Genomic DNA, 26,100 nt, shown 5'->3' on the forward strand with positions numbered 1-26,100 from the left:
GCTAAACCCCCAGGTCATCTTTGCAACATCCAAGACCACTTAGTCCAGCTCTGTGACCACACTTGCCTCTGCCTGTACCTCCTTGCCCACCTCCCAACCCACAACCACCATCAGAACCTTGAGACAGGACAGTCTTATCCTCCACAAATGTCAACACCCTCATCTTCACAAAGCACTACTTAGTCTCTACTGCCCCGCCTCGCTCCTTTCTCCCCCCGCCCCCCCCCCCCCCCGCCTCGCTCCTTTCTCCCAGCCCCCCCCCGCCCCGCCCTCACTCCTTTCTCCCAGCCCCCCCCCGCCCCGCCCTCACTCCTTTCTCCCCCCGCCCCCCCCCCCCCCCCCCGCCTCGCTCCTTTCTCCCAGCCCCCCCCGCCCCGCCCTCACTCCTTTCTCCCCCCCCCCCCCCCCGCTCCTTTCTCCCCCCCCCCCGCCTCGCTCCTTTCTCCCAGCCCCCCCCGCCCCGCCCTCACTCCTTTCTCCCCCCGCCCCCCCCCCCGCCTCGCTCCTTTCTCCCCCCCCCCCCCCCGCCTCGCTCCTTTCTCTCCCCCCCCGCCCCCCCCCCCGCCTCGCTCCTTTCTCCCACTCTTCCCCCCCCCCCCCCCCGCCTCGCTCCTTTCTCCCCCCGCCTCGCTCCTTTCTCCCCGCCCCCCCCCCCCGCCTCGCTCCTTTCTCTCTCCTCCCCCCCCCCACCCCCCCCGGCCTCGCTCCTTTCTTCCCCCCCCCCCCCCCGCCTCGCTCCTTTCTCCCCCCCCCCCCCCCCCGCCTCGCTCCTTTCTCCCCCCCCCCCCGCTCCTTTCTCCCCCCCCCCCCCGCCTCGCTCCTTTCTCCCAGCCCCCCCCCGCCCCGCCCTCACTCCTTTCTCCCCCCCCCCCCGCCTCGCTCCTTTCTCTCCCCCCCGCCCCCCCCCCGCCTCGCTCCTTTCTCTCCCCCCCGCCCCCCCCCCGCCTCGCTCCTTTCTCCCACTCTTCCCCCCCCCCCCCCCCCCCCGCCTCGCTCCTTTCTCCCCCCGCCTCGCTCCTTTCTCCCCGCCCCCCCCCCCCCGCCTCGCTCCTTTCTCTCTCCTCCCCCCCCCCCACCCCCCCCGGCCTCGCTCCTTTCTTTCCCCCCCCCCCCCCCGCCTCGCTCCTTTCTTCCTTTCTTCCCCCCCCCCCCCCCGCCTCGCTCCTTTCTTCCCCCCCCCCCCCCCCGCCTCGCTCCTTTCTTCCCCCCCCCCCCCCCGCCTCGCTCCTTTCTCTCTCCTCCCCCCCCCCCGGCCTCGCTCCTTTCTTCCCCCCCCCCCCGGCCTCACTCCTTTCTCCCACTCTTCCCCCCCCCCCCCCCCCTCCCCGCCTCGCTCCTTTCTCCCACTCTCCCCCCCCCCCCGCCTCGCTCGTTTCTCTCTTTCCCCCCCCCCCCCCCCCCCGGCCTCACTCCTTTCTCCCCCCCCCCGCCTCGCTCCTTTCTCCCCCCCCCCACCCCCCGGCCTCGCTCCTTTCTCCCCCTCCCCCCCACCGCCTCGCTCCTTTCTCCCCCTCCCCCCCACCGCCTTGCTCCTTTTCCCCCCCCCCCCCCCGCCTCGCTCCTTTCTCCCCCCGCCCCCCGGCCTCGCTCCTTTCTCCCCCCCCCCGGCCTCGCTCCTTTCTCCCCCCCGCCCCCCCCCCCCCCGCCTCGCTCCTTTCTCCCCCCCCCCCCCACCGCCTCGCTCCTTTCTCCCCCCCCCCCCACCGCCTCGCTCCTTTCCCCCCCCCCCCGCTCCTTTCCCCCCCCCCCCCCCGCTCCTTTCTCCCCTCCCCCCCGCCCCCCCGCTCCTTTCTCCACCCCCCCCCCCCCGCCTCGCTCCTTTCTCCACCCCCCCCCCCCGCCTCGCTCCTTTCTCCACCCCCCCCCCGCCTCGCTCCTTTCTCCACCCCCCCCCCCCCGCCTCGCTCCTTTCTCCACCCCCCCCCCCCCGCCTCGCTCCTTTCTCCACCCCCCCCCCCGCCTCGCTCCTTTCTCCACCCCCCCCCGCCTCGCTCCTTTCTCCCCCCCCTCCCCGCCTCGCTCCTTTCTCCCCCCCCTCCCCGCCTCGCTCCTTTCTCCCGCCTCGCCCCGTTCTCCCCCCCCCCCCCCCGCCTCGCCCCGTTCTCCCCCCCCCCCCGCCTCGCCCCGTTCTCCCCCCCCCCCCGCCTCGCCCCGTTCTCCCCCCCCCCCGCCTCGCCCCGTTCTCTCCCCCCCCCGCCTCGCCCCGTTCTCCCCCCCCCCCGCCTCGCCCCGTTCTCCCCCCCCCCCGCCTCGCCCCGTTCTCCCCCCCCCCCGCCTCGCCCCGTTCTCCCCCCCCCCGCCTCGCCCCGTTCTCCCCCCCCCCCGCCTCGCCCCGTTCTCCCCCCCCCCGCCTCGCCCCGTTCTCCCCCCCCCCGCCTCGCCCCGTTCTCCCCCCCCCGCCTCGCCCCGTTCTCCCCCCCCCCCGCCTCGCCCCGTTCTCCCCCCCCCGCCTCGCCCCGTTCTCCCCCCCCCCCGCCTCGCCCCGTTCTCCCCCCCCCCGCCTCGCCCCGTTCTCCCCCCCCCCGCCTCGCCCCGTTCTCCCCCCCCCCCGCCTCGCCCCGTTCTCCCCCCCCCCCGCCTCGCCCCGTTCTCCCCCCCCCCGCCTCGCCCCGTTCTCCCCCCCCCCCGCCTCGCCCCGTTCTCCCCCCCCCGCCTCGCCCCGTTCTCCCCCCCCCCGCCTCGCCCCGTTCTCCCCCCCCCCGCCTCGCCCCGTTCTCCCCCCCCCGCCTCGCCCCGTTCTCCCCCCCGCCTCGCCCCGTTCTCCCCCCCGCCTCGCCCCGTTCTCCCCCCCGCCTCGCCCCGTTCTCCCCCCCGCCTCGCCCCGTTCTCCCCCCCGCCTCGCCCCGTTCTCCCCCCCGCCTCGCCCCGTTCTCCCCCCCGCCTCGCCCCGTTCTCCCCCCCGCCTCGCCCCGTTCTCCCCCCCGCCTCGCCCCGTTCTCCCCCCCGCCTCGCCCCGTTCTCCCCCCCGCCTCGCCCCGTTCTCCCCCCCGCCTCGCCCCGTTCTCCCCCCCGCCTCGCCCCGTTCTCCCCCCCGCCTCGCCCCGTTCTCCCCCCCGCCTCGCCCCGTTCTCCCCCCCCCCCCCCCTTTGCGCCCCTACCCCCGCCGGAATTTGCAGGGGCAGGCTCTGCTGATAGAGGCGTGAAGCCTGTTCAGTCTAACCTATACATAGCCGTTTCTGAATATTCAATTTCTCTGAAATGTATTCTCTCTGTTGATGTGTGATTGACGCTGTTTATTCAAGCTGTGTCTTAGGAGTCATTTACCACTTGTAAAGTGGTGGCAGCAGCGGGAAGGCGAGAAGTGAGACTAGCTATTCTTTACTACTGCTGTATCAGCCTGAGCCATGACTGGCACCTACCAACTCCCCTTTTAACTCGTGCAGCTTGTCCCACTGTGTGATATTGGCTCCCTATTGTGATAGACATGTAATCCATTCAGTTTTCAGCAGTTCCATTCAGTAAGTGAATTGTATCAGTCTCCGACACTAAGCATATCACCTTGCAGGCATCCCAATCGAGGCACGCTCTAGATAGGCAATAGACCTCAAGGCCAGCCAAGAATCACTTGGACCCACGCAGTCATGCAGAACCATAAAAGCTCAACTTAGGCTCCACACTGCATGGTACTAGGCACAAGACCAAAGGCTGGTCACGCTCCAATTGGTGGAGCCGGCCATCCGTCACACTCCAATTGGTGGAGCAGGCCAAACGCCATGTTCCTAGCAGGACATCAGTAGTAGTCAGAGTTCAGGACAAATAGTTTCTGCAATAACACCAAATGCTGCAAATACTCAGCAGGTTGGGCAACATCTGTAGCGAGAAACAGGGTTAACGTTTCAGGTCGATGACCTTTTGTCAGAACTGAAAAAAGTTAAGAGATATAACAGGTTTTAAGCAATTACATTGGCAGGGGGAAGAAAGAACAAAAGGGAAGGTTTGTGATGAGGTGGAAGACAAGAGATTAAATGACAATGGGGATGGTGGTGCAAAGCAAAAGGGTGTGGTAATGGGACAAATAAAGAAACAAAAGATGGGTCTAGAAGAGCACTGGTGGGGGCGATGGTGCCTCTGGAGAGTGCAGCCAGAGCCAAGCCCATGGCACCACGGGTGGCTCAGCTGCACAGGGTGGGGAGGAGGAATAGTGGTAGGGGATTCAATAGTCGGGAGCAGACAGGCATTTCTGCGGCCGCAGACGTGATTCCAATACCAATGTTGCTTCCCTGTTGCTAGGGTCAAGGATGTCACAGAGGGTGAACTTCGAGCTCATGGTCCATATCGGGACCAATGACATGGGTAGAAAGAGAGATGAGGTCCTGCAGGCAGAGTTTAGGGAGCTAGGAGAGAGATTAACAAGCAGGACCTCAAAGGTAGTAATCTCCGGATTACTCCTGGTGCCACAAGCTAGTGAGTACAGAAATAGAAGGATAGAGCAGGTGAATGCGTTGCTGGAGAGATGGTGCAGGCGGGAGAGCTTTAGATTCCTGAGGCATTGGGACTGCTTCTGTGTGGAGGTGGGACCTGTACAAGCCGGACGGGTTGCACCTCAACAGAGCCGGGATCAATATCCTCGCGGCGGGTGGGGTGCTGTTGGGGAGGGTTTAAACTAGCTTGGCAGGGATTGGAAACATGAGAATAGATTCAGTAGGGAGGGAAGTAAAGCTGGAATTGGAAAGCAAAAATGTAGAAAGTGAATTTGAAGGACAGAGGAAATAAGGGCTAGAAAGTAGTCAACAAGGAGGTCTGACTGTACTAAATGATATATACTTCAATGCAAGGAGTATAGCGAATAAGGTAGATGAGCTGAGAGCACAGTTCGACACCTGGGAGTAGGATGATATAGCTATTAGAGACATGGCTAAAAGAGAGGCAGGTATGGCAGCTCCACATTCCTGGTTGCAGGATTTTCAAATGGGATAGAGGGGGGTTGGGGGCTCGCGTTATTGGAAACTATTACAGCTGTGAGGAGGGATGATATGTTAAAGGTATCATCAAATGAGGCCATATAGGTCGAACTGAAAAACAAACAAGGGTCGATCACACTGCTGAGCGTGTACTATAGACCCCCAAATAGTGAGAGGGAGATAGAGGAGCAAATATGTAGGCAAATTTCTGAGAAGTGCAAAAACCATAGGATAGTAATAGGAGATTTCAACTATCCTAATATTAACTGGGACAAATATAGAGGATGTGGAATTCTTAAAATGCATTCAGGAGAACTTCTTTAGCCAGTATGTAGCAAGCCCAACAAGGGAGGGGGCGGTTCTGGACTTCGGTTTAAGGAATGAAGTTGGGCAGGTGGAAGGGGTATCCGTAGGAGAGCATTTTGATGCTAGTGATCATAACTCAGTCAGATTTAGGGTAGTTATGGAAAAGGACAAAGACCAGGAATAAAAGTTCTAAATTGGGGAAAAGCCAACTTGGCTAAACTGAGAGGTGATTTAGCCATAGTGGACTGGAAACAGCTACTTGAAGGTAAATCAGTGTTGGAGTCGTGGGAGGCATTCAAGGAGGAGATCCGGAGGATTCAGGCCAAATATGTGCCCTTTAAGAAAAAGGATGTGAATAATAAATGTAGAGACCCCTGAATGTCCAGGGACATAGAGTAAGATAAAGGAAAAAAAGGGAAGCTTATGACAGATACCAACAGCTAAATACTGCAGAATCTCTAGAGGAGTATAGAAAGTCCAGGGGTGAAATTAAGGATATTAGGAAAGCAAAGAGAGAGCATGAAAAATTATTGACAAGTAAAATCAAGGAAAACCCAAAGATGTTTTATAAATATATTAAGAGCAAGAGGATAACTACAGAAAGGGTAGGGCCTATTAGGGACCATGAGGGTAATCTGTGTGTGGAGGCGGACAATGTTGGTATGGTTCTTAATGAATACTTTGCGCCTGTTTTCACAAAAGAGAGGGATGATGCAGACACTACTATCGAGGAGGAGGAGGAGTGTGAAATATTAGATGAAATAACCATATTGAGAGAGGAGGTATTAAGGGGTTTAGCAGTTTTGAAAGTGGATAAGTCCCCAGGCCCGGTGAAGTGTATCCCAGGCTGTTAAGCGAAGCAAAAGATGAAATAGCAGAGGCTCTGACCATCATTTTCCAGTCCTCTCTGGCCTCAGGTGTGGTGCCAGAGGATTTGAGGACTGCTAAAGTGGCACCTTTGTTTAAGAAGGGAGAAAGGGATAGACCGCGTAGTTACAGGCCAGTCAGCGGTGGGAAAATTAATGGAAAAAATTCTGAAGGACAGGATAAATCTTATTTAGAAACACACAGATTAATCAAGGACAGTCAGCACAGATTTGTTCAGGGAAGGTCATAGAAACATAGAAAATAGGTGCAGGAGTAGGCCATTCGGCCCTTCGAGCCTGCACCGCCATTCAATAAGATCATGGCTGATCATTCCCTCAGTACCCCTTTTCTGCTTTCTCTCCATACCCCTTGATCTCTTTAGCTGTAAGGGTCATATCTAACTCCCTCTTGAATATATCCAATGAACTGGTATCAACAACTCTGCGGCAGGGAACTCCACAGGTTAACAACTCTCTGAGTGAAGAAGTTTTTCCTCATCTCAATCCTAAATGGCCTACCCATTATCCTAAGACTCTGTCCCCTGGTTCTGGACTTCCCCAACATCGGGAACATTCTTCCTGCATCTAACCTGTCCATCCTGTCAGCATCTTGTACGTTTCTATGAGATCCCCTCTCATCCTTCTAAACTTCAGTGAATAAAGGCCCAGTTGATCCAGTCTCTCCTCATATGTCAGTCCAGCCATCCCGGGAATCAGTCTGGTGAACCTTCACTGCACTCCCTCAATAGCAAGAACGCCCTTCCTCAGATTAGGAGACCAAAACTGAACACAATATTCCAGGTGAGGCCTCACCAAGGCCCTCTACAACTGCAGTAAGACCTCCCTAATCCTATACTCAAATCCCCTAGCTATGAAGGCCAACATACTACTTGCCACCTTCACCGCCTGCTATACCTGCATACGTTTTCAATGACTGATGAACCATGACACCCAGGTCTTGTTGCACCTCCCCTTTTCCTAATCTGCCGCCATTCAGATAATATTCTGCCTTTGTGTTTTTGCCCCAAAATGGATAACCTCATATTTATCCACATTATACTGCATCTGCCATGCATTTGTCCACTCACCTAACCTGTCCAACTTACCTAACCTGTCCAAGTCACCCTGCAGCCTCTTAGCATCCTCCTCACAGTTCACACCGCCACCCAGTTTAGTGTCATCTGCAAACTTGGAGATATTACACTCAATTCCTTCATCTAAAATCGTTAATGTATATTGTAAAGAGATGGGGTCCCAGCACTGAGCCCTGCGGCACTCCACTAGTCACTGCCTGCCATTCTGAAAAGGACCCGTTTATCCTGACTCTCTGCTTCCTGTCTGCCAACCAGTTCTCTATCCACTCCAGTACATTACCCCCAATACCATGTGCTTTGATTTTGCACACCAATTTCTTGTGCGGGACCTTGTCAAAAGCCTTTTGACAGTCCAAATACACCACATCCACTGGTTCTCCCTTGTCCATTCTGCTAGTTACATCCTCAAAAAATTCCAGAAGATTCGTCAAGCATGATTTCCCTTTCATAAATCCATGCTGACTTAGACCGATCCTGTCACTGCTTTCCAAATGTGCTGCTATTTCATCCTTAATGATTGATTCCAACATTTTCTCTACTACTGATGTCAGGCTAACTGGTCTATAATTATCGTTTTCTCTCTCCCTCCTTTTTTAAAAAGTGGTGTTACATTAGCTACCCTCCAGTCGTTAGGAACTGATCCAGAGTCGATAGACTGTTGGAAAATTATCACGAATGCATCCACTATTTCTAGGGCCACTTCCTTAAGTACTCTGGGATGCAGACTATCAGGCCCCGGGGATTTATCGGCCTTCAATCCCATCAATTTTCCTAACACAATTTCCTCCCTAATAAGGATATCCTTAAGTTCCTCCTTCTCACTAGACCCACTGTCCCCTAGTACATTCGGAAGGTTATTTGTGTCTTCCTTCGTGAAGACAGAACCAAAGTATTTGTTCAATTGGTCTGCCATTTCTTTGTTCCCCATTATAAATTCACCTGAATCCGATTGCAAGGGACCTATCTTTGTCTTCACTAATCTTTTTCTCTTCACATATTTATCGAAGCTTTTGCAGTCAGTTTTTATGTTCTCTGCAAGCTTCCTCTCGTACTCTATTTTCCCCCTCTTAATTAAACCCTTAGTCCTCCTCTGTTGAATTCTAAATTTCTCCCAGTCCTCAGGTTTGTTGCTTTTTCTAGCCAATTTATATGCCTCTTCCTTGGATTTAACACTATCCTTAATTTCCCTTGTTAGCCACGGTTGAGCCACCTTCCCCGTTTTATTTTTACTCCAGACAGGGATGTACAATTGCTGAAGTTCATCCATGTGATCTTTGAATGTTTGCCATTGCTTATTCACCGTCAACCCTTTAAGTATCCTTTGCCAGTCTATTCTAGCCAATTCACGCCTCATACTGTCGAAGTTACCTTTCCTTAAGTTCAAGACCCTAGTTTCTGAATTAACTGTGTCACTCTCCATCTTAATAAAGAATTCTACCATATTATGGTCACCCTTCCCCAAGGGGCCGTGCACAACAAGATTGCTAATTAGTCCCTTCTCATTACACATCACCCAGTCTAGGATGGCCAGCTCTCTAGTTGGTTCCTCAACATATTGGTCCAGAAAACTATCCCTAATACACTCCAGGAAATCCTCCTCCACCGCATTGCTACCAGTTTGGTTAGCCCAATCAATATGTAGATTAAAATCGCCCATGATAACTGCTGTACCTTTATTGCACACATCCCTTATTTCTTGTTTGATGCTGTCCCCAACCTCACTACTACTATTTGGTGGTCTATACACAACTCCCACTAGTGTTTTCTGCCCTTTGGTATTCCGCAGCTCCACCTATACCGATTCCACATCATCCATGCTAATGTCCCTCCTTACTATTGCATTAATTTCCTCTCTAACCAACAACGCCACCCCGCCTCCTTTTCCTCCCTCTCTATCCTTCCTAAATGTTGAATACCCCTGGATGTTGAGTTCCCAGCCTTGGTCACCCTGGAGCCATGTCTGCGTGATGCCAATTACATCATATCCGTTAACTGCTATCTGCGCAGTTAATTCGTCCACCTTATTCCGAATACTCCTCGCATTGAGGCACCGAGCCTTCAGGCTTGTCTTTTTAACACACTTTGACCCTTTAGAATTTTGCTGTAATGTGGCCCTTTTTGTTTTTTGCCTTGGGTTTCTCTGCCCTCTGCTTTTACTATTCTCCTTTCTATCATTTGCTTCTGCCTCCCTTTTATCTCTCTCTGTCTCCCTGCATAGGTTCGCATCCCACTGCCATTTTAGTTTAACTAACATGGCAGGGGGATGGGAACTTATGCAGGGAGGTTCCCATCCCCCTGCTCCCATTATTATCAATGAGAAGAAACCCCTAAAACAAGAAACTCATCATAAATTTTAAAAAAACACCCCACATATTTAAAATGAATTGAAATTGAAGTTAATTAAATGTTTTAGAAAAAAAAAAATTTCTGCATTTTTTTTTAAATATGGTTTAAAATAACCTTACCTTAATAGACAGGGTTTTTACTATAAAAATGTGTTTAATTTTTATATTTTTAAAACTCTTACGCTGGTAACAGTAAGCTTTGTGCCTGCTTTCACCAGGCGTAAGAGTGTGACGGACATTTGCTGGGCATGAGTTGGGAAATATCCCAATATCTCCCGCGCGGATGCCCTTCTCCCAGGGATGTGGAGGATCTGTACGGAGAAATCTTGACAGATCGGAAAAGCCGGTTTTCGGCACATGCACATCGAGCCCCGAGAACCGGCTTTTGCAAGGCCTCGTCGGAACTGTGCGAGGCCGGAATTTTAACCCCATTGTTTGCTCCCAGGCCCATGAGCCAGGATGACCTGGGGCAGTCGAAATTCTTCGCCTCTCCTCAGCTGGCCAGCTAATTCATACCCATTGCGGTGCTGATTCTGTTGTTGTGGACACCGCAGGCACAGTGCATACTCCTGAGACGGCATAGGTGATTTAGTTATCAGTCCTGCTGCAAATCTCTGCAGGAATGGTGTCGACACCCTGGCTCTGCTGCCACAGATCAGAATTAATAGGAAAAGGGGAGCACAGCGGCAGGCAGATTTCAAAAAAGTTTGTAAGACACACATCTTGGCCTGGAGCTGGACGCTAAAATGCAGGTGGCCAGTTGTGCAGCACAGGGTATTATTTCTTTTACCATCTTTCAAGGACGGACTTGAACTTGAGTTAAGTAGGACTTGCTATCGGAAATAAAGCAGTTTACTAACTCTTATATGGGCTTGTCTTGCGAAGTGTTTCATATCACCTTAGACACAATCACAAAAAGTTCACAATGTTACAGACTGGGTTACAGTAGCGTATCGTTAGATAGTGGGCAGTACGGGCACACTCCGGAACGTTAGACGTAGTGGAGACTGATGGAATGGCAAAGATTTTGCTTCAGTTTTCACAGGATAAGAGATAGAGATTGTAGAACCTCAAAAGGTCAGTGTAGAACAGTTAGTGGGGGTTATCATCCAGATATGCTATCAACGTTATCCAGACTTAAGGTGGACAGATCATCAAGGACCTGATGGTTCACCTTCAATAATCCTGAGGGAAGACATAGCTCAGGCTCGGACTGTAATTTTCCAAAATTCTGTGGGCCGACGAAATGATTGAGGACTGTAGGGTGGGAAATATGACTCTGCTCTTTGAAAAAGGAGACTGGGAACGTCAGCAAGTTACAGACCAGTGAGTTTTAGTTAATCTGTTATACTAGAGTCCTATGAAATGGCAAATGGAATTACCAACTGCTAGGTATTAATCAAGGCCTAGACATTAACATTGTAAAAGGTAGGTTGTGCACGACCAACCATCTCAAATTCAAATGCAAACTACTGTGGATATACAGCACAAAACCGGGCCATTCGACCCAACCGTTTATACTCCACTTGAGCCTCCTCCCTTCTTTCCTCATCTAAATCTATCAGCATAACCCTCTATTCCCTTCTCCCTCGTATGCTTGTATAGCCTCCCCTTAAATGCTTGGATTCGGTTGAGGATTCTGGATTTCAGACTATTGATTTTCTTGTCTGAAATCCGGAAAAAAACAAAAACCGGCACGGATTCGGTCCAGAGGATTCCGGATTTCGGATGTTGTACCTGTATTAATTAGCTATCTGCCACCTTTTTCGAACAAATTATTAAATATGTGTAATAATACCTCTGCTATCTTTTCCCTAGATTCTTTTAAAATGCGTGGATGCAATCCATGGGTTTTAATCTCTGAGTTTGATTAGTTTATTTAATATATCCTTTTATTTTAAATGCACTTATTTCATTATTAATGTCATTACTAATCTCATTATCCAATGTCATGTCCACCTGTTCTATTTCCCTGGTAAAAACTGCAGCAAAATAATGATTTCATATTTCTGCCATCTCTCTCTCATTACCTGTGGTATTACCCTGTCAATCCCTTAATGGCCCTATTCCCATCCCAACCTTTCTTTTTTTATTGATGTGCCTGTAAAATATTTAACTATTTTTGTTCATGTTTTAAATTCTTGATGATTTAATTTCATAGTTCCTCTTTGTCTTCCTAATTGTTTTTTTGACTTCTCTCTTAATCTCTTTGTATTCTCTCATCATGCACTCCCCTGCTGTCTATGTACTTAATGTATGTCTCTTTCCTTACCCTCAATTGTTCCTGTATGGCTTTATTCATCCATGGAGTCTAATTAGTGTTCAGTGTGTTCTTTCCTTTTAGCTGAATATATTGTTCTTGCACTCTGTTGATCACCGTTTTAAATGTTTCCCATTGCTGTTGTACATCGTTGTTTGCCAATATTGTTGCCCATTTTATTTTCCCAAGTTCTATTCTCAGCCGCTCAAAATCAGCTTTTCTCCAATCTATTAACCTGGTTTTCATCATACTTGTCTCCTTCGCAATTTTCATCTTAAAGCATGGTCACTATTGCCTAGCTGTTCCTCTACTTTTACTTCTCTTATCTGCTCTGGTTCATTCCCCATTATTAGATCCAATAGCAAATCCTCCCTTGTTGAGCTTTTACATGTTAGGTTAGAAACTAGTGCTGTACACATTGTAGGAACTCCATTCCCTTTTCCCGCAGCGTACTGTTCAATGACTTGGATGAAGGGACCGAGTGTAATGTAGCCAAGTTTGCTGATGATCGGTCGGAAAGCAAATTGTGAGGAAGACGCACAAAATCTGCAAAGGGATATAGACAGGCTAAGTGAGTGAGCACAAATTTGGCAGATGGAGTACAATGTTGGAGAATGTGATATTATCCATTTTGGCAGAAAAAATAGATAAGCAAAATGGTGAAAAATTGTAAAGTGCTGCAGTACAGAGGGATCTGGGGCTCCTTGTGCATGAAACATACAAAGTTAGTATGCAGGTACAGCAAGTGATCAGGAAGGCAAATGGAATGTTGGCCTTTATTGCAAGGGGGATGGAGTATAAAAGCAGGGAAGTCCTGCTACAACTGTACAGGGTATTGTTGAGGCCACACCTTGAGTACTGCGTGCAGTTTTGGTCCTCGTATTTAAGGAAGGATATACTTGCATTGGAGGCTGTTCAGAGAAGGTTCACTCGGTTGATTCCGGAGATGAGGAGGCTGACTTATGAAGATAGGTTGAGTAGGTTGGGCCTATACTCATTGGAGTTCAGAAGAATGAGAGGTGATCTTATTGACATATAAGATAATGAGGAGGCTCGACAAGGTGGATGCAGAGGATATTTCCACTCATAGGGGAAACTAAAACTAGGGAACATAGTCTCAGAATAAGGGACCACCCATTTAAAATTGAGATGAAGAGGAATAATTTCTTAGTTGTAAATTTGTGGAATTCTCTGCCCCAGAGAGCTGTGGAGGCTGGGTCATTGAATATATTTAAGGCGGCGATAGACAGATGTTTGAGCAATAAGGGAATAAAGGGTTATGGGGAGCGGGCAGGGAAGTGAGTCCATGATCAGATCAGCCATGATCTTATTAAATGGCGGAGCAGGCTCGAGGGGTGAAATGGCCTGCTCCTGCTCCTATTATGTTCTTATGTTCTTCTTTATCTACCTCTTCTGTCCAATTAATATCTGGGCAGTTGAAATTCCCCATGATTATTATTCTATGTTACTCATTTCTCTAATTTGTCTGCATATTTCTTCCTCCACCTCCCTTCCATTATTGGGTGGTCTGTAGATTACTCCTATTAGTGTGATTGATCCTTTATTATCTTTTATCTCTATCCATATGGATTCTATTTTTGTCTTGCTGATAGCTGCATCACTTTTTTCTACTGCCGTTATGTTATCCCTAATAATTACAGCTACTCCACCTCCCCTTTTTCCCCCTCTATCTTTTTTCTAAAAATGTTATACCTGCAATATTTAATTCCCAGTCCTGATTTTGCTCAAGCAGCCAGAATTAGAGGAGCGCAGATATCTCAAAGTTGTGGGGCTGGAGGAGATTACCGAGATCGGGAGAGGCGAGGCCATGGAGGGATTCGAAAACAAGGATGAGAATTTTAAAATTGAGGCGTTGCTTAACCAGGAGACAATGAAGGTCAGCGAGCACAGGGGTGATGGGTGAGTGGACTTGGTGCGAGTTAGGACAGGGGCAGCTGAGATTTGGATGACAATATCAGCAAACGTGGGAGCCAGAAAAGAAAGCTGGGTGGCCAGCAGCTTAGTGGGAATGGGGTCGAGGGAGCAGGAAATGGGTTTCATGGACAAGATGAGTGCCGGAAGGTCATGAGGGAAGATCGGAGAGAAAGTGGAGAAAGATGCAAGTTCAGGTCGAGGACAGTGGACCCTTGGAGAATGCTTAACCCGGTGGGCTAGCAGAAGGAAAGGATGTGGCAGAGGCAGTTGTTCAGATGGTCTTGATCTTAGCTGCAAAGAAGTCCCCAACCAGAGTCTGCACCTGCATTCTATTAGATCAACTCCATTCACCCATCGACTGCCTTTAATTGGAGCTAGCCTCACACAAACGCACATCGCCATCCCTGTGCCCGTTCTTTGGGGGGGGGGGGGGTGGGGGGTGGGGGGGGGGGGTGCTATCGAAGTTTTAGCATAATGTGCTACGGAAATGAAAATTAACTCAAGTCTTTAATGCAAATGAAGGGGATAAGGAGTTATGGAGCGGGCAGGGAAGTGGAGCTGAGTCCATGATCAGATCAGCCATGATCATATTAAATGGCAGAGCAGGCTCGAGGGGCCGTATGGCCCACTCCTGTTCCTATTTCTTATGTTCTTATGAATGGAAGGAATGTTTGATTTTGTTGCTGCATCAGTCTTTGTCAGTCTTCAGAGACTGGTCATGTCGGGGAAAACTTCCTGCCAACCATCTGCAGCCCAGAGTAATTTGACTGAAGGTTGTGCGTTGGGACGTAGGGAGCCTGAAACTCTTGCTTGGGGCCCAAATAGATCTATAATCAAACCCTGCCAGCCCCACAACTACAACAGGTTGAAATATGAACCATCAAATCTCTCCGATGGAGAGCTGTGGAGAAAGCAGAGTGAGCCTTTAAGACGTTTTCTTCCATCTCCAAAAGGAAGTCCTCAGGCTTAAGGGCTTTTAGGCTTGGAGGGCATCGGAAATCCCCCTCTAAAGTTGGTGCAGTTGCACAGGATTCAAATGCACCCACAAGACTTGGGTGCCTGGTCTAATTGTGATGGTTGAAAGGAATTGTTTAACCTGGCCAGTATGCATCACTTCATGGATCATTTCAAATAAAAACAGAAATTGCTGGAAATACTCAGCAGGTCAGGCAGCATCAGTGGAGAGAGAAACGGGGTTAACATTTCAAGTCGGTGACCTTTCGTCAGAACTGATCATTTCACATTGGATCATTTCAAGCCCCTTCCTGTGACGCTGTGGTGCCCACTCTTACTGCTCCTTACCAAAATCTAAAGCTTCCCCTTGACCACTGTGATTACATGACAACAGTCACTTCACTTCAAAAGTACTTCATTGGCTGCAAAATGCTTCGGGATGTCCTGAGGTCGTGAGAAGTGCTTAGAAATGCAAGCCTTTCTTCCTTTCCCCTCGCCTCCTTCGCAATTCGGCTGTCTCTGCTAGTGCACAGATTCTTAAAGCAACGGACACATTTTACCTGCCTACAGACGTTAAAGGAAAGTTCAGTTTGGCAGATCTGAAGGTTGATGCTATTAGTGAGAGGATATTTCTACTCCACAAAAAACACTTCCTTATTGGCACGTCAGTAAGACAGGGCTGGGGATCCCGTCTGCTGCTTTTTTGGTGCAGCGTTGCTGTTTTGCACTGGGATGATTGGGGGTCCAGAGCGGAAGGTGAATTGTGTTGCAACAGCCACTTTGGTTGAGTTCTAACTTTCAAAGGCCAATTTTGAAATGCGCTTTCTTTTCCATCCTACAGTGTGATCGTCCATATAAAGAGGAATTGAAGATGGAGCTGGAACAGTCTCGATTGAGGGAGACCGAGACACTGACTGCACTCCGAGAGATGCAGGATAAGGTCCTGGAAATGGAAAAGGTGAGAACAGACAGCTGCCTGCCGCAGGTTACGCTGGGAATACTGCAAGTGGTCATTGTAGAATTAAAACATTTTATTAATCTGTTTAAAAACACAAAATGCCAGAAATACAGGTCAGGCAGCATCTGTGTAGAGAGAAACCGAGTTAATGTTAACTGTTTCTCCATGGATGCTGCTTGACCTGAGTGTTCACAGCATTTTCTGTTTGTATTTCAGATTTCCAGCATCGAGTATTTAGCTTTCTTATTAATCTGTTTCTTCATCCTTGAAAAGAACAGAATAAGGCAAAATATTGGAACGGGGCACACACTTACAATGTGATAATGACCAGATCACCAGTTGTAGCCTGCTTTTCAGCCCTCCGTTTGGTGTGGAGTCTTGGAGTAGGAAAGGTTAATGGGGGTTGATATTGGCTGTGTTCACGCATGATTTCTGATGAGCACCAGGATATTGTGGTATGGGCGACATTTGAGATTTTTTTCCTGCCACGTAGTCTAAATGTACTGATTGGTGGGAGGTGTTGTGTAGAAATGGCTTGTTTTGCTGGGGCTGGGCTTCCAGCATTAGATTATCTGATTGCAATCACAGAACAGTGTGTGTTCTGTAAAAACACCTTCTTTTACCAGATTCACACCCGTCAACATGAGCTTGTAGAGCTCAAGTTCCTACCTGCACTTCTCAAGCATTTTATAGTGTCCGCAGCGATTAGGCTCTTGATCCTTTTTCTGATTGTGAGGCATTGATAAACCTGCGACCAAATTAATTCAGTGAGGTTTGTGATGACAGGCACAGTACTGTCGGATATCTCCACTAGCTGAAACATTTGCAGTATTAATTTTCCCGTAGTGTCCTCCCCTCAGTCAGTGCTTTCACTGTGTCGGGGCCTGCAGCCTTCGAAGGTTGGTAGCTGAAAGATTTGGATTCCCAGCAACAGTGACAGCCAAACACCTCCTTAAAGCCCCGAGTCTTGTCCACATTCCCCTTAAACCCCTGGGCCCCACCCGCACTCCCTCCCTCTAGTGAATCCATCAAGAGCTCTCCCGTGCTGGGATTTAACTTCTCGAGCAGCACTTTATACCGCAGAGCAGCTGTAATCATTTAATGAAAGAACAGCCAGTTTGTGATGTGGCCAAGGCTACACTCTCGAAGATTAAAATGTTGTTTAATAAAACATAATAGACCGGGGACTATAAGAAGCATTTTGAGGTATGGGGCTGTCATATTATTGAGAAGGCAGCCATAGGCCGAGTCCTCCTTGATATTTGACTAGCAACAAATAATTGAGTTTATGGAATGGATTCAACAATAGGCGTTCACGGAATGCAGTATTCCAGGGCTCACAGTAGCTGCAGCACCCATACAATTCATTGCTGCAGTGCGTTAAGTCACTGGTGGGCGTAGTTTAAAGGCCCCCAAATAATAACTTCACGGTGGGGCGGACAATAATCAAGGGAATAATGGAGGCATGTGAAAAAGGAACGGCAGTAATCATGGGGGATTTTAACCTACATAACGATTGGTCAAATCAAATCGCACGGGGTAGCCTTGAGGAGGACTTCATAGAATGCATACGGGATTGTTTCTTAGAACAGTATGTTACAGAACCTACAAGGGAGCAAGCTATCTTAGATCTGGTCCTGTGTAATGAGACAGGAATAATAAACGATCTCCTAGTAAAAGATTACTGCAGAAGTTAAAGGTACGCGGAGTCAGAGGAAATGTATTAGCATGGATCGAGAATTGGCTGGCTAACAGAAAGCAGAGAGTCGGGATAAATGGGTCCTTTTCGGGTTAGAAATCGGTGGTTAGTGGTGTGCCACAGGGATCGGTGCTGGGACCACAACTGTTTACAATATACATACATTACACTCTGTCCCCTCTTCCAGGTCATTTAACAAAATTTGCAGATGACACAAAGATTAGTGGGAAAGCGGGTTGTGTAGAGGACACACAGAGGCTGCAGCGAGATTTAGATAGGTTAAGCCAATGGGCTAAGGTTTGGCAGATGGAATACAATGTCGGAAAATGTGAGGTCATCCACCTTTGGGAAAATAACAGTAAAAGGGAATATTATTTGAATGGGGAGAAATTACAACATGCTGCGGTGCAGAGGGACCTGGGGGTCCTTGTGCATGAATCCCAAAAAGTTAGTTTGCAGGTGCAACAGGTAATCAGGAAGGCAAATGGAATGTTGGCCTTCATTGCGAGAGGGATGGAGTACAAAAGCAGGGAGGTGTTGCTGCAACTGTATAAGGTATTGGTGAGGCCGCACCTGGAGTACTGCGTGCAGTTTTGGTCACCTTACTTAAGGAAGGATATGTTAGCTTTGGAGGGGGTACAGAGACGATTCACTGGGCTGATTCCGGAGATGAGGGGGTTACCTTATGATGATAGATTGAGTAGACTGGGTCTTTACTCGTTGGAGTTCAGAAGGATGAGGGGTGATCTTATAGAAACATTTAAAATAATGAAAGGGATAGACAAGATAGAGGCAGAGAGGTTGTTTCCACTGGTCGGGGAGACTAGAACTAGGGGGCACAGCCTCAAAATACGGGGGAACCAATTTAAAACCGAGAATTTCTTCTCCGAGGGTTGTGAATCAGTGGAATTCTCTGCCCAAGGAAGCAGTTGAGGCTAGCTCATTGAATGTATTCAAATCACAGATAGATTTTTAACCAATAAGGGAGTTATGGGTTATGGGGAGCAGGCGTAAGTGGAGCTGAGTCCATGGCCAGATCAGCCATGATCTTGTTGAATGGCGGAGCAGGCTCGAGGGGCTAGGTGGCCTACTCCTGATCCTAATTCTTATGTTCTTGTAAATAACCCAGAGAATTTGTATGTCAGCTTGTCCTTCCTCACAGCCATTGTTCATTTTAGCCACTCACATGTGGTCCATTCAGAGGGATATGTGTGCACTAGGTCCGTGCAGCAGATCTGGTCTCCAGTCGTCCTGATTCAATCCTTGCCACTGGACCAAGGCCTAGCTCTGTCAAGCCCGTGTGGTGGCTGGTGTGCAACGTTCACCACACGTTAAAAAAATCCACGCACAGGCATCTTCCACCCCCTCAACTGGGGTTCAGGACTCGAACATCGGGTCCTTCATTAAAATATGTGTGAACTTTTGTGGAAGCAAGTCATCCTCGTTCGAGGAACCGTCTATGATGATTCTTCAGAGGATAGGAGGTGGGAAGAGTGCTGAGTCATCAGGGGAGGTTGGAGAGAGTGTTTGGCAGAGATTAGCTGGCTCCCTGAGAGGGGAGAATATTTGCTGGTCAGGTTGCCTGAGTCTGCTCATGAACTCCCAGCAGCTGATTTAAGAATGGGAGTAGTAGATACCTCGGAGGAGGGCTTCCTGTTGGTGTTGGGATACCAAGTTGGGGAGGAGAGTTTCAGGAAAGCTATCAGTAACTGCTCGTGATATAGTTGTCATTCGGCTGGAGAGACCTTTTTGTAAGCCACCTCATATGATTAATTCCAGAGGAACAACTCACTGCCTGATGAGAATAACGTAGCCCACTTGCAGGAGGAACTAAAGGCACTAAAGTTGCGTGAGGTCGAGGCAGTGACGTCTATGAAAGAGCTGCACCGACAGGTGAAGGATTTGGATGAGCACTGGCAGGTAAGAAAGGTCCATCCGTTTATGGTGGAACCTTCCTACCGTGTGAGCTATTGCTGTCGTCAGTTCTCTCTGTAATCTTGTGTTGCTAATTGGATGTGTTTCAGACGGTGTAAATCAGGGGTGGGCAATTATTTGGGCTGGAAGGCAACTTCAGTTTTGGTGAGTTGTTGAGGGCCGCCCACCAATGTTCCTCCTAAGGCACGTGGCTGTACGGTTACTCAGCAATCGCACGGTCCCACGCAGGCCACTCCCCAGCTCCTGCCACTGGAAGAGATACGGCGCGTGCACAGCTTCATAGTGGCTGACCGCACGGCAAATTTAAAAGGACCGAGCACAAAACAAAATTAGAAGGAATATTGCATAAACATAAATCAGATAGTAGTCAGATGCTATCTTAAATACACAACATGTATTGGATACCACTTGGAAATGAATCCAAGATAAAAGTTGAAAATGTTGTGGTGTCTCCTGGTCTCGGTAAATCAGTGCTGTGAAATAAAACTGTACCATTTTTAGAGCCTTTGTCCATATCAATTCCCCACCTCAGTCATCCTTATTCCTCTCTGCAAAGATTCCTAATTGATGGCAGATGAGAACTCCCTGCCATCGTACTCTAGGTACCGGGAGAAGAAAGATGCCGCTCCGGTCACTTTCTCCGGTAAAAGATCATGGAGATGAGCAACCAGGACTCCACTCTAAACTACATAGACCATATTTGAGTACACACTGCATTCTGGGTAGGACGTCTGCCATTGGGGCCCAGAATCACAGAAGATTAGGCCAGGAGAATCGCTTTTGCGAATTATTAATTTGAATGAAGTATTACTATGTTTTTCCCTTGGCTGCAGTTCGGGTCTGTCTCTGACCCATGAGAAGGGAAAGTAGATAGATGAATGCACAGCTCGAGCTCCGGCTCACGTTCTATTTCTGTCCCATCCAGCAGGCCGGGTACAATGACCTGGTGAGCCGCATATGGCCCGCGGGCCGCAGTTTGCCCACTACTGATAAAAATGCATCTTTATAACTGCTTTTGCTGTTCAAATCCGATAATGTAAAACTGCTTCAGGCATATCGATCACATAGTCCACATTTAACTATTATAAACAGTTCTTGAGCAGCTCTGATGTTGACCTGCAATATTTTCAGAGACACCTTGCACGAACTGGAGGTCGGTGGAAGGATTCTCCGAGGAAGAACGCCACAAACGAGCTGCATAATGAGCTGATGACAGTGCGGTTTAGTGAAGCCCAGGCACAGGCCGAACTGCGAGAACTGCGGCATAGAGTACTGGAACTGGAGACACAGGTACTGCACACACACCTACAAAACATTCTCGGTGCGAGATGCTATTAAACATGTTAGAAACTCAATCCACAAGACCCTAGCTCCAAGTCATTGGTCTGTATTATACAGGAACTGTCAGATACAAAAACTGATATCTCCTGGCCCTCAGTGCAGTAGTGGAAAGGGTAGAGTTGCTGTCACTCTCTCTCTCCCGCCTCACTGCAGTAGCCCTGGAGTAGTGGAGGTGTAGAGTACTCTAAGCTTGGGTGGGAATCTTTGAGACAGAGATTTGAATGGAGAGACTTAAAAGGATTGCATTCTGTGCATTAAGCGCTTGAATCTCTGAGTTAGTCTCACTCCAATTTCCACACCTGTGCTCCATGTGCAGGCTTAGCGTGGAATCTAACAGTATAGGTGACTGGTACTGAACTACCAATAATCACAGGCAATTATCGTATATTGTGCGCACGAATACAGTTTTTGGGGAGATCAGCTGGGAATCCGAGACATGCTAAAAATGATCCCCTGTGCCTTTAAGGATGCATTTACAGGGTTAGCATCGCTCAGGGGTTTTCATTTCAGACCAAGTCACAACTTGTGTTTTGTGAATCCAGTGTTCCAGAGCAAAGCACATTCAGACTTTTCTGCAAGAGTGAGTTTCGCTCTGCTTCAAGTTGGGCCCGAACTCCACATTCGAGAATCAATTTCCATTCTAACAATGTGAATGCAAAACAAACCACTGCCACAGTTATTGAATAAATGCATCTCGAGTCCCCAATCCAAGCTACTGAGCAGTCCACACAGGTTTTGATGTGGAGTGCACACTTTTTTTTGATTCAATATATATTTTATTCATATAAAAATTTGCACGATACATTGGAAAACAGTTCAGTACATTTGGATGCGGTCAGCAATTCCATACAATACATTTGGATGCTGACAGCAGTTCAATTCAATACATTTGCTTGCTTTACATTTCAAGGTAAAATTCAGTACAATCCAGGATATATTGTAATAGTCATCAAGTTATGTTACATGTGGCATTATACAGTACACGGAAGGGATGAGAATACATTTACATTTCTTTACAACATACATTTCCTTACAACATACATTACTAAACAGTGCAGATCTTATTATACATGGCACAACACAGGTGTTTTCAATACATGGTGCTCTATGTATACAAACAGGTTAACAAGTACAGCCCGAGGGGGGTCTTATTATGATTCCAACCCCTGGGTTTACCGTGACAGAAGGGCCTTAAACTGTGGCACTTCCCCACCGTGCCTTTGCGGCGACTGCACCAATCTTTAGTGCGTCCCTCAGCACGTATTCCTGGATCTTGGATTGTGCCAGTCTGCGTACGCTCGGCTGTGGACATCTCCTTGCTCTGAAAGACCAGCAAGTTTCTAGAATAGACTGGCGAGTGATGCTTAAAGGGTTGACGGTAGACAGGCAATGGCAAACACTTAAAGATCACATGGATGAACATCAACATTTGTACATTCCTGTCTGGAGTAAAAATAAAACCGGGAAGGTGGCTCAACTGTGGCTAACAAGGGAAATTAAGGATAGTTTTAAATCCAAGGAAGAGGCATATAATTTGGCCAGAAAAAGCAGCAAACCTAAGGACTGGGAGAATTTTGTAATAGAGCAGAGGGGGACAAAGAGTTTAATTAGCAGGGGGAAATTGAGTATGAGAGCAAGCCTGCTGGGAACATAAAAAACTGACTGCAAAAGCTTCTATAGATGTGCGAAGAGAAAAAGATTAGTGAAAACAAACGTAGGTCCCTTGCAGTCGGTTTCAGGTGAATTTATAATGGGGAACAAAGAAATGGCGGCCCTGTTAAACAAATACTTTGGTTCTGTTTTCACGAAGGAAGACACAAATAACCTTCCAGAAATAGAAGGGGACCGAGGGTCTAGTGAGAAGGAGGAACTGAAGGATATCCTTATAAAACGGGAAATTGTGATAGGGAAATTGATGGGATTGAAGGTTGATAAATCCTCGGGGCCTGATAGTCTGCATCCCAGCGTGCTTCAGGAAGTGGCCATAGAAATAGTGGATGCATTGCTGATCATTCTCCAACAGTCTATCGACTCTGGATCGTTTTTTTTAGGAGGGAGAGAGAAAACGGGTAATTACAGCCCGGTTAGCCTGACATCAGTAGTGGGGAAAATGTTGGAATCAATTATTAAAGATGTAATAGCAGCGCATTTAGAAAGCAGTGACCGGATTGGTCAAGTCAGCATGAATTTATGAAAGGGAAATCATGCTTGACAAATCTTGTAGAATTTTTTGAGGATGTAACTAGTAGAGTGGACAAGGGAGAACCAGTGGATGTGGTGTATTTGGACTTTTAAAAGGCTTTTGACAAGGTCCCACACAAGAGATTGGTGTACAAAATCAAAGCACATGGTATTGGGGGTAATGTACTGACGTGGATAGAGAACTGGTTGGCAGACAGGAAGCAGAGAGTCGGAATAAACGGGTCCTTTTCAGAATGGCAGTCAGTGACTAGTGGAATGCCGCAGGGCTCTGTGCTAGGACCCCAGCTCTTTACAATATATCTTAATGATTTAGATGAAGGAATTGAGTGTAATATCTCTAAGTTTGCAGAAGACACTAAACTGGGTGGCGGTGTGAGCTGTGAGGAGGACACTAAAAGGCTTTAGGGTGACTTGGACAGGTTAGGTGAGTGGGCAGATGCATGGCAGATGCAGTATAATGTGGATAAATGTGAGTTAATCCACTTTGGGGGCAAAAACACGAAGGCAGAATAATATCTGAATGGCGGCAGATTAGGAAAAGGGGAGGTGCAACGAGACCTGGGTGTCATGGTTCATCAATCATTGAAAGTTGGCATGCAGGTACAGTAGGCGGTGAAGAAGGCAAATGGTATGTTGGCCTTCATAGCTAGGGGATTTGAGTATAGGAGCAGAGAGGTCTTACTGCAGTTCTATAGGGCCTTGGTGAGGCCTCACCTGGAATATTGTGTTCAGTTTTAGTCTCCTAATCTGAGGAAGGACGTTCTTGCTATTGAGGGAGTGCAGCGAAGGTTCACCAAACTGATTGCCGGGATGGCGCGACTGACATAGGAGACACTGGATCAACTGGTCTTTTATTCACTAGAGTTTAGAAGGATGAGAGGGGATCTCACAGAAACTTAGAAGATTCTGACAGGACTGGACAGGATAGATGCGGGAAGAATGTTCCCAATGATGGGGAAGTCCAGAACCAGGGGACACAGTCTTAGGATAAAGGGTAGGCCATTTAGGACTGAGATGAGGAGAAACTTCTTCACTCAGAGAATTGTTAACCTGTGGAATTCCCTACCGCAGAGAGTTGTTGATGCCAGTTCATTGGATATATTCAAGAGGGAGTTAGATATAGTCCTTACGGCTAAAGGGATCAAGGGGTATGGAGAGAAAGCAGGAAAGGGGTACTGAGGTGAATGATCAGCCATGATATTGAATGGTGGTACAGACTCGAAGAGCCGAATGGCCTACTCCTGCACCTATTTTCTATGTTTAAGTTTCGGGAAGACCAAAGTGCATCTTTTACCGAGTTGATGGCCCTCCAGCAGCAGGTGATGTCAGTCTCGGTGTGTGTCCCTGGGAACAGCCCGTAGAGCACAGACTCCTGTTACGGAGCTGCTGGGATGAACCTCGACAGCAACCACTGCATCTCTTTCCAGACCTGCCTTGCAAAGGGGCAATCCCGAAGGAGATGGATGATAGTCTCGTCTTCACCACAGCCGACTCGGGGGCACCGTGCCGTGCTGCTGAGATGCCGGCTGTGTATAAAGGATCTGACGGGTAGGGCGCTCCTCACCGCCAACCAAGCTACGTCTTGGTGCTTGTGTGAAAGCTCTGGCGATGAGACGTTCTGCCAAAAGAGTTTGACAGTCTCCTCGGGGAACCACCCGACAGGGTCCACCCTCTCCTTCCGTAGGGCGTCCAGGACCTTACGTGCTGACCACTGCTTTATGGCCTTGTGGTCAAAGGTGTTTTTTCTGAAAAACTTTTCCACAAAGGACAGGTGGACAGGCATGGTCCAACTGGTTGGAGCGTTCCGCGGCAGCCTGGCCAGACCCACTCTTCGCAACACCGGGGACAGATAGAACCTCAGCACGAGGGTCCAGAGATTTGTACATTGTGTCTCTGCGGACACGGTCCATTTTGGACCTCCAGACAAAGTGGAAGACGGCTCGGGTGACTGCCGTGGCACAGGAACATGAAATGAGCCAGACCTGCACCACGTACAACAACACCGAGCGAGAGCACATCACTCCTGATGACCAGGTTCTTTCCTGCAATGGAGAGGGAGTACTGATCCCACAATCCCAGTTTCTGTTTAATTTTAACGATACGCTCTTCCCAGTTTTTGGCGCACGCCCCGTCCGCTCCGAACCATATTCCCAACACTTCCAGGTAATCTGACTTAACGGTGAAGGGAATAAAGGATCAGTTGGCTCAGTTCCCAAAGAGCATGGTCTCGCTTTTGCTGCGATTAACCTTCGCCCCCGAGGCCAGTTCAAACTGGTCGCAGATTATGAGCAATCTGCGGACCGACTGTGGATCCGAGCAAAAAGATGGCAACGTCGTCCGCGTACAGGGATGTTGAGTGCACACTCTTCTCTCTCTCATCCCTGCCCCCAAATAAGGACACGCCCTATTTATCAGAGCTTTGGCGCAGGTTGGAACTTATGCATGGGTACATTTGGGTCTTGAGTTTCTGTCTGGCTGTGCTGGGGGGTTTTTTCAGCGCAATTCACTCAAAATCGGACGAACTATGCAAAAGATCGCGGAATTTCAAGCGCAAATATAATTCCGCGATTTTTTGCACTAATTTAATAAACACTGCACTAGAACCAGGCACCGCCCACAAAACTGGCCATGGCCCTAGATCGAATGAATCATCACTGGGAGTTTCCGCTAATTACACCCGCTTTACAGGCCTTCTGGTTCTTTTGGGAGCAAGGACACTAATAGGCACGTTTTAAAAGCTTTTAAATATTTTTTTTTAAGAAAAAGACTACTGTACCCCAATATAATTAGCAAATTGTTCCGTATAGGTTTTGAAAGTCAATTTCAGTTACTTAGGGGCCGAAATTGTGCTTCTCAGTAAGGCCAGTTGGCGTCTCCGGGAACACTGGATTCACAAAACACAAGTTGCGACTTGGTATGGTGAAAACCCCTTCACGTTGATGCTAACTGTGTAAATGCACCCAGGGTTTTGGCCTAGGCACATGGCCAGAGCACCCTCGCCCTGGAATTGCCCCCGGAGCTCCGTGCGGCAAAAAGTTATTTGCGCTGCGATTAGCGCACCGGCGTGGCGATGACCATCGGTGTGCGCGCCGATCCCTTTGCGCCCCACGGGAAATTGCCGCTGTGGAAGGTGAGGTAAGTGCCACCAAAAGCTTCTTGGGACGAGAAGTGGTGGTGGCTGGGAGGCCCCAGCCGCCCTTAAAGGGGAGGTGTTAGTGCGGCGGCCGCCATCTTCTGTCCGTCGGCCAACATGCAGGCCGGCACCCCTCTTGGGCCGCTAGCCCGGCCCACACCCTCCCTGGTG

The 26,100-nt window shown here is 49.0% G+C and overlaps 1 protein-coding gene across 7 annotated transcripts in view; it reads left to right on the plus strand.

Annotated features, from left to right (window-relative positions):
- LOC139238000 (EVI5-like protein) overlaps window positions 1-26,100 on the plus strand; it is a 425,899-nt gene that overhangs the window by 206,802 nt on the left and 192,997 nt on the right. For all 7 annotated transcript variants that reach the window (XM_070867399.1, XM_070867393.1, XM_070867395.1 and 4 more), the window contains 3 exons: window positions 15,503-15,619; window positions 19,098-19,238; window positions 20,385-20,543. In XM_070867399.1, the coding sequence (XP_070723500.1) occupies window positions 15,503-15,619; window positions 19,098-19,238; window positions 20,385-20,543 (417 nt within the window). The remainder of the gene's footprint in view (window positions 1-15,502; window positions 15,620-19,097; window positions 19,239-20,384; window positions 20,544-26,100) is intronic.

This window comes from Pristiophorus japonicus, chromosome 24 (genome assembly GCF_044704955.1).
Source record: "Pristiophorus japonicus isolate sPriJap1 chromosome 24, sPriJap1.hap1, whole genome shotgun sequence".
NCBI classification, from domain to species: Eukaryota; Metazoa; Chordata; class Chondrichthyes; family Pristiophoridae; genus Pristiophorus; species Pristiophorus japonicus.